At 38.7% G+C, this 9,233-nt stretch overlaps 1 protein-coding gene across 1 annotated transcript in view; it reads right to left on the reverse strand.

Annotated features, from left to right (window-relative positions):
• Positions 1–4,271: 4,271 nt before the first annotated feature.
• znf410 (zinc finger protein 410) overlaps positions 4,272–9,233 on the reverse strand; it is a 12,822-nt gene continuing 7,860 nt past the window's right edge. The window contains exons 3-5 of the mRNA XM_042503908.1: positions 8,613–8,748; positions 6,211–6,396; positions 4,272–4,537 (exon numbers count right to left, since the gene is read on the reverse strand). Coding sequence (XP_042359842.1) covers positions 4,272–4,537; positions 6,211–6,396; positions 8,613–8,748 — 588 coding nt within the window. The remainder of the gene's footprint in view (positions 4,538–6,210; positions 6,397–8,612; positions 8,749–9,233) is intronic.

A 9,233-nucleotide genomic window follows, 5' to 3' on the forward strand; every position in this document is an offset into this window, starting at 1 on the left:
TTTTTAAGTACTTTTTCAGGTCATTTCCTTGTTTTTTGGGCTATTTTTTTAAACAGTTTTCTGTTTGTTTGTATTTAATAATTTAAATTATTTTTTAATTGTTTTCTGCACCCTCAGCCTGGAATTAAAATGAAACTCAAGGAGCTGGTGTCGTTGATTGTTTTAAAATCTAAAATGAAAGACTTAGAAGCAGATTTAATAGGATGCCGATGTTTTTAGTCTATCTGGTTGTACAACTGACTCCCAAAAAGTTCTCTTTTGACTTACTGATAATTCTCTTTTAATGCACATTTTAGCTCTTGTGAACTGTATTTTGTCTCCTTTTGTGTTTCTGTCTGCAGCTTTGTGTTATGACTGCTGACTGTCTTGGCCAGTTCTTCCTTGAAAACCTGACCAACCCGGTTAAATAAAAGTTAAATAAAATACATTTCTTGCAAAAATCAAACCAGTTTGCTCAGGTATCAAAGAGTTAACTGGGGCAGAAGCTCAGACTAAGACATTTGTATTATGTGTAAAACACTTAATTTTGGGCGCTTTGATCACATCAAAGACGTCCACGCGGTTTAAAAAATGTTCCTTCCTTTGCCAGCTGTAAATGGAAATATAATGAGGTCAACGATAAATGTGGAGAAATCACAGGGATGTAAGAACTCCTGCTGTGCTCTGAGAGTCCATAGGCTGCGTGATAGCCAATATATAGTGACAGCAGCGTAAACACACAACACGCACACTGAAGCAGCATCTCAGTAAAGCATCATAAACACAGAAAACAGATCCAGGTGGGGAGTAAATAAACCAGGAGCGGGAAAAAACTTCACTCTCGTATCACTTTTCTAACAAGGACCTCTGGCTGCAATTCGGCTCAGACGGAGTTCAAAGATCAGAGATGCAGCGGGGAGTCATGGTGCCTTGAATGTCATGGGCAAATTCTTTATCTATCAGGCCGCCTGTGGAGGGAAGTTAAAATGTGCTCTGATGAAGTGCTGACTCCTGGTGTGGGTCAACAGCTTTCTGCGGCGCTGTGAGCTGCAGGAAGTGAATGTGTGTCTCAGATCAGAGTCCACAGCTTCGCGGTGAAGAGAGTTTAGTAACCAACAGGTTAAGACATCATTTTGGCAAGTGAGGAAGCCGGAGTAAACAACTCTTTACAATCGAAGCAGAGTTTGGAAAGATGTTTTTTAACACTTTTTTTTTATCCTACTAGATTTAGAAACTTTTCGAATCTGTTTGCCTGCATGAGTATGTTGGCAGAAAGCTCCCGTCCTCTCTTCAGCCAGTCTCTTCAATGGTTTCTGTATTCTGGGAGATTTGGTCATTTTACAGGCTGTATCTCCCAAAATAAAAACACTGAGGGGGAAGACGGGTCAACGACTCAGGTCATGTGACATCAACATTCAAAAATATACTCATCATAGGTATCAAAATTTAAAATGTAATCCTACGTGCACAAAGTTGATGGCCATGAGGTACCTGTTGTTGTTGTTTTTAAGTTTATATTTTTTGGGGGGGTGGGGGGTTAATTCTTTAAAAAAATAAGTTTTTTAAGGATAATTTTGTTAAAAAATAATGCTTTGCTTTTTTTTACAACTTTTTGTAAAAATTGGCAATTAATGTCTGTATCTCGGATGACCAAGATAAGTATATAAAATAAAAATAAGCAATAATCACTCACAGATATATTTGTGTTTTTAGATACAGATAATAATATAAAGGTGTGAAACATCGATTGTTATTTATTTTCTATTTTTATTGTTTTTCTTCCTGATGTCACTGCACCAGATAAATTCTCCACTCCACTAAACACGACTCTGCATGTGATATTAATAATGTCGGAGCACCACAGTGAAGATGAGTGAGTGTAAAAACGGGAATTCACTGTTTTGTTTCTAAATGTTAACAGGTCGTTGTTTATCCGTTATTTATTTATTCATTTTTCGAGCATTCAAAAAATACTGCATGTAAATAACAATTGTTTTTTTCACTTTTAAATAAAAAAAAATACAAAACATGAAATAAAGCAGCTAATTAATTGTTCATAAAATGTTCAAAAAGTTTTCAAATGAATTATTCAATAAAATGCAAAGTGTTATTTATACCCTAAATGGGCACTGTATCTCAGTGAGATATGAAGTGTAATTTGGAAACTTAAGGTTGTATTTTGAAACAAAAAAAAATCACAAAATTCTGCTATTTGAGCCTATTTAGATTAGAAATTATTATCTAATTGAGTGAGAATTTTAACTTTTTATGTTCTTTAAAAAATATTTTTAAAAATCAATTATTAAATCTGTTGGTGATAATTTTTATAATTGACAACTAATCAATTAAATGTTGCAGCTCTTTGTTTGTTTTGGACAGTGCCAGGCTAGCTGCTTCCCCCAATTTCCAGTCTTTGTGCTAAGCTAAGCTAACTGGCAATAGCGTCATTTTTGGCGTACAGAGATGAGAGATATCAATCTTCTTATATAACTCTCTGGGGGGAAAAAAGCTAATTAGTATATTTCCTAAAATGTGGAACAACTTAGAACCATCAAACATTTTTCCTGATCACCTGTGTGTCCTCTCTCCTTTATCTTTCTGGTTTCTCTCTGCAGGCTCGTGCCCCCTCTCTCCTGCATTAGCCTCGCCGCTAAATGCACATTAAATCATCACAGACGGCACCACAATATGTGCTGAAGCTTTATCGTTTCACCATAGTTCTGCATTTAGACCTTCACTGGATGTTTGCAGCCAGACTTTTAAATCTGTGCAGACAAAGTTACAAATTCACTCTGATCCAGAGACGAATGAGGAGAAGTGTTGAACACAGTTTCAGTCGCTGCTGATTTTGCCACATTTTCATCTCATCACTGACCTCGTTTCTCGTCTTTCTGTCTTTGATGTGTGCCGTACGGAGACCGGCTGATGTTATCTCACCGTAGAAATGTGAAGCTTCCTGTACACAGACTAAATTTCTTATTTATTTTTGTTTTACTTTGTAGTCGTAAACCTGACGTTACATCACAAGCTGGATGTGACTCACATGCATGAGGCACCGCACACATCCACCGACAACAAGATCAGCGTTCATCTGGGCAGCTATTTTAGAATTAGTCTGCTTATTAGTTTTTATCTCCAGTTTTAGTTGACCACAGTCATTACTTTTAGTCCAAATGTTGTCTCTCTTTGAACTAATCAAATTGGACTAATGCAGGCATCGAATATTAGAATCAAGGCGACAGGTTGTGTGATATTTCATTTCAACCTTTTTTTTTTTAAAAACTAGAAATAATTGCTACACATTTACAAAATTTCTCCATCAGCGTTTCTGACAGGTTTAAAGGACGATTTAAGAGCCCACACTGACTGACTGTCATTTAAAACACTTGAAATCTTTGAGACCAGAAATTACAAAACTGAGACAACTAGACAACTATTTGTAAATCAGCTTCCCTTTAAACTCTGACTTGTCTGAATGTTTGATAAAAGCATGCAGTGTAATATCACTGATAGTTTTTAGGCTTGGCTAATTCATGCAAACAGTGAAGTTCAATGACGTGAACATCAACAACCAACATCTGCGCTCTCTGCGGCTTCAAACAGGAAGCAGCAAACTGGGAGACTGGGAGCTGGTAGACATGGAGGGAGCGAACCAAACAATTCTCAGTTTCGTTGCATAAAAGGAGAAACTAAGAGGAGAAACTGGTGGAGTTGTGGAGTTAAAAAATGGTCTGTGTTTAACTCGAATCTGATCCAACTTCAGCACTTATTTTAGTGAGAAATTTTCATTTTTGAAACCTCTCATTCCCACGGTCAAGAAAGAAAATAGTGACCCTGAAAGATCTGCAGTCTTTGCAAAATCAAAAGTCTTAAATGTGAGGGTGAATCAGACTGAATTTTTCCTCTTTATGCTGGGCATCAATCTGGAGGTTTAAACTCAAATCTCCTCTCAGAGTCTGTTATGAAAAAATAATTCTGAGTAAACATGGCTGCTTATTTATGGTCGAATTACAGCTCAAAACTGGCTGAAACACCCAGGTGAAAACTATTTATTGGTGTTGGTGCTCGGGGCTCATGTCATTATGGCATTAGGAATCTTGTCTCAACAACAAAAAACAATAAACATACATTTTGTAATAGTTTCCATCATCAAAGATCTATTTTTAGCTTGTCAGCGTCTCCTCGTGGTCATGGAAAAAAAACTCGACATAGTTTTTGTCAACAAAGTTACCACTGCTTCATATTATGTTATAAAGAGCCTGTTTGACTTTACTTTCTTGTGTGCTGGACCACTAAACTCGCTTCCACCAGTGTTGATAAGAAGATGTGACTTTACCGTTGCTGACGCTTGCAGCTCTGGCGTCCTGGCTGGCTTTGGCATCTCTCGCAAGCTGTGCCCGCGTGGCGGCAATCAGGCTGTCGTGTGCCAGCTCCTGAACCCGCAGATACCAGGGAGCACTGCCATCTATGCCGTAGTCGCCTGATGAGACCCCCTCATCGTCGTCCTCCCCGGCGCCATCTGCGGCGAAGATCAGGGACTCCGAGGAGGCTGTGATGCCTGAGAGGGAAGAAAAGGCAGCAGGAGAATCACCGTGAAACCAGGAATTTAAGGCCAATGTAACAATCTGCATGATCATCAACGGCCCGAGCCCCTCCAGCTCTGAATTCATTATTGTCCTCCCATCGCACTCAGCAATTTAATGTTTTATTCTGAAAGGCTGAGAGGATGCTGGCCAACACACATTCGAGAAACACATAAAAACAATAAAAAAAAAACAATCCCTGTTTTTTTCCAGATTTGAAGTTAATGTAACAATAGACAGAAAGTGATCCTGCCGACTGAAAAGCCTTTTTTCTATCCTTCACGTCGCTCACTGAGTCACAGACAGAACACGGCGCGCCGCACAAAAGGTGCATGTCAAGAGACCAAAATTAATTTTTTGACTCTCCTGCCAAGGGCTGATGAACCAAGAGAATGTGCCTGCCAAGGATCATTTCTTTCAGCCAAAATAATTCACAGTTCCTCATGAAAATGTGTCACCCCATTTCTTTTTAACGCTGTGTGTAGAAGCGGGAGCCGTGCAAGACACACAAAGGACTGACACCAGATCAGATTTAGAGTCTTAATGCAAAACTTTTTTTTAAAGTGATGTTTGAAATCCATCAGGAAGTGACTCAGGAGGAAAGTTCGGACTTTGGCACACGTGTATAGTTAGAGACACTTTGCTGATTTTCAGCCAGCTTTGTATCATAACAATGAGGGTAGTGTGTGGAAATGAACTGTGGAAAATTCCCCGCCATCTTCATCTGCTCATCGCCCAGCTCAAATTTTCACTGACTCTTGGGATTGTTGCTGAGACTATCGATTGTACTTTTGCACTTTTGCACTTTTGTACACCCGTCGGATTGAGACGCAGACGCCGCTCTCTCTTAAATTCAGACCAAACTCAAATCAAACACTAAAAATAAGCAGTGCTGATCAAATATAAACTACGTTTCTGTTACTGCGTTACCTATTTCATACTAAAATGTATTAGCTTATTACTTAACTGTAACACCCAGGTCACACCGCATGCATGTGCAGTGTGTGACGGCTTCTAAACTGCTGTGGCTCGCACGCTTGCGGTGTTTACACTGACTAACGTTTATGGGGCACTGCTGCAGAGCTGCCTGCCACTATAACTACTTTATTTCCACAATGAAATTATTGAATTTCCAAAAACATTAGCGCCATCGTATTGTCAACAACATGGTCATGCAAATATTTCAAAATAAAAAGTCTTGTAACTGAGGGGGTTCTGCTGACAGAAATGTTGTCAAAGGTGGGACAATGTCAGTGTGACCATTAAAACACCATTTTCACTGTCTTTTTGCTGAAAACTACAATCGTCATGTGGTAAAACTTAACCCTGAATACAGATGTACGCAGCTGAGCAGCGGTGTGGCTGCTGGCGGGCATATTCTGTGTCAAAATGGACAAACTTGCATTGCATCACCCTCCAAAGATGAGTGCAGTGTGGTGCAGTGCATGCTGGTATTTGTGGGTTTTCTACCTCTTGAGCAAAAGCGAATGCCACATTCTTTTCACTCTGTTTTGTCTGGTCATGTAGCACCATTTTAAAAATAAAAAATAAAATTATTTGTATCTTTCTACTGCGTAGACAAGACAAGTTTTATGAAAAGACCATCTTTCCAGCAGTGAAATACTTATTTTAAGGGTTGGTTTCTTACCTTTTGCGAGGTTCAGCAGGACGTAGGAAGTGCTGTCTGACTGTTGGAGGTCATGGAGGATGGGTGGGGGGCTTGGTGAGGCCCGTGGATGAGAGTGAGTCTGGACCACCAACGGGCTTCGCTCTGACACACCTCCAAACTCTGACAGCGAGGGAGACGTCTCCGGCTCATGGCTCAGGCCTCCGTCTGAGGAGAAAAGCAGCGTTTATTCATTTTAGTCCAAAAACACTGCAAATTAATATCCAAACTATGATTTACACTGTAAAATAGAAAGCACTGTGATTGCTTTAGTGGCATGAAGGCAGACTAGCAAAAATATAAATGTAAAAAATAACATTCTCAATTATGTAATAAGCACAAAATGTACTCAACACATAAAAGGCTTCAAGGATACACATAATGTAATCTGTAAGAAATCACTGAATATTAAAATATCAGTGTTTGTGCTCAAGAAAACCCCGCAGGGCATGTTTTTATATATAAATACATACAATATTTATGACTAGATCCATCTGCGCACACACACATAAACATATTGGGCCTCATGAAGGACGGACGTGATATAAGAACAAATTCCTCCCTTTGGTTGATATCCAACATTTTTTCTTATTTTGTTCACCTGTGTTTTGTTGGGGTTTTTTTTTAAACTATATTTATTGGTTTTCAGGTTTACGGGTAAGTTGAATGGTGATCATTTTTGTGTTTTGCATGCAAAAAACCCAAATGGACAAAAACTAAATAAATCATTTACAGTTGTTCGAGTTGTTTAAAAATTCCTTATAAAAAGATGCTCTGATGACAAATACTGTAGTAAATACAAATGCTGGTAAACACCGTCTGCATGCTACATGTGAGGATATTCAAGGCTTACGTTTAAGCAAAAACAGAAAAGAGACACCACAATTTCTGAAATTTGTCAGCAGATACTCCAATGATTTATGAAGCTGTGCAAGCCATGCATATATTTCAAAATTAAAAGTTATCAACTGAAGGAACAGAAACATTGTCATAGGGCTTTTATTTTTAAATGTAGCCAGGAGTGATTGAGTAAATCTGATGCATTTGTTTTTCTTCATGTCTGTGATAGATAAAGACCTAAAAACCTGCATTTCATGTGATTTTTTTTTTGTCATTTCTTAATAAGTTGCTCACTGCCTTTTTCTTATGTTCTTGAAAGAAATCAAGCCAAATTTAGAAATCTACTTAAGATCTTTTACAGCCTCTCTTTGGGGCATCCCTCCAATTTTTCAGCATGTGCCAGAGTCTTTGCACACAGCACATACATCATACAGTGTTTAGGGGGTATTATGTATGCTTATAAGTAATTTATGATCAAGTGTGATTCATCATTCAGCACACATGACTAATTTGGATGGTTAGAAATATTTGGTGCATCTGGAATTGACTTCTCTTATTTTTTCTCTTTGAAAAAATAAGATCATGCAAGAGAAATGTTGCTGCATGAGGCCCATTTAGCCTCATGCAGGGCAGGTTTTGTGCCGTGTGCAAAGACTCTGGCACATGGCCGAGACTGGAGACATGACACCAAAAAAGTCTGAAAGAACTTCTGCAGTAGAGAAACTTATTTTTAGCTTATTTTTTATTGTGTTGTACAACAATTTGTGGACAGTGAAAGTGAGATGTTTTTCTCTTGTCTTGTTAAAAGTGCTCTGGACCACTCGTAAAATGTTCTCTTACCTAAGAGAAAAGCAAAAATAAGAAAACGTTGGTGAATCCAAAAAAAATCATTGGGCACTAACACAATAAGAACAAATCCTGGATACGAGAGAAAATTTGTTCGTATATAGTTTCTTACATGAGGCCCATTGTGTCATAAGTGTCAGCTGTCCATCCAAACAGAAAAGCTGCGGATGTTGAAGTATCCAAAACAACTAATTAACTATTCTCAATAACAGAGTGAGATTGCTTATTTGAATAATTCAGGTTGAGAAGCAACGCTGATGTAAATCTCCTTGATCCAACTCTGAAGGGCAAAGAGGTGAAACAAGAAAAATACCCATGAACATAGAAAAGTGAAAAACTGTGACATAAATAAAAAGGTGTAGATACAGAGAGCCAGAGATATTTTAAACTTAGTGGCTGAGGAGAATCTCTGCACACCTGAAACAAACGCTTGCACAGGCGTGCTGCTCATCTGCACTTATGCAGAGGTGCTTCAGATAGTAAGGTTTAAGTTTTTGGGAAAAAAGCAAGAAAATGTGAGAAAAACAAAGTTTTCTTTACAAATGTAACATAACAAATGGTGAGTGACTAATATACAAATGATCACTTTGTGTGGAAGAATTCCTTTAAAAAGATTCAAACAACATGTGAGAAGTAGTAGCTGGTACTGTTGGTATTTTGACCTGCGGTTGATAAAAGATCAGTGAGCAGCTTCTGACCTGTTAGCTCCAGCGGGCTGCACAGCGAGCTCTCAGCTGGAGCCAGCAGAGGCAGGCAGGAGGAGTGTTTAGACTCCGAGTCCTCCAGACCCTGCACCAACGGGATGGACGCGTTCTGCACAAACTGCACCAGCAGCTGAGAGGTGAAACACAGAGAGCCATGGCATGATAATACTGCTTGTTTCTTACATTTCATGCATTATTCTGAGTCACAATGATATGGGGAGTAGCAAAACTAAGAATGCAGACTGTGGCTAATAGCTGTGTCACAGTTGGTGGTACCAATTATAAGCACTTCTAATGTAACGTTACGTTCTAGTTTATTTATTTAACATAGACCATGTAAGTAAAGCAGCAACTTCTCCGTTCGTTCTCAGTAGAACTCAGACAGCCAAGTCCAACCTATTTACCATTTCGAAACAAGTGGTGATGAGACAGGAAAAAACAGCCGAAGTCACAGGGCTGCTGCTGAGTTTATTTGAAAGACAGCCCTTCACTTCAGTGGAGTAGAGTTGGTTTAGGTATGCTAAGAATTAAGTCTAAAATGTCCTAATAACAAAAACATTAATTAACAAGGACTCTAGTTAACTGTTAAGATTCACATGAGAAGTTATATTGTAG

This window comes from Plectropomus leopardus, chromosome 16, assembly GCF_008729295.1.
Source record: "Plectropomus leopardus isolate mb chromosome 16, YSFRI_Pleo_2.0, whole genome shotgun sequence".
NCBI lineage: Eukaryota > Metazoa > Chordata > Actinopteri > Perciformes > Serranidae > Plectropomus > Plectropomus leopardus.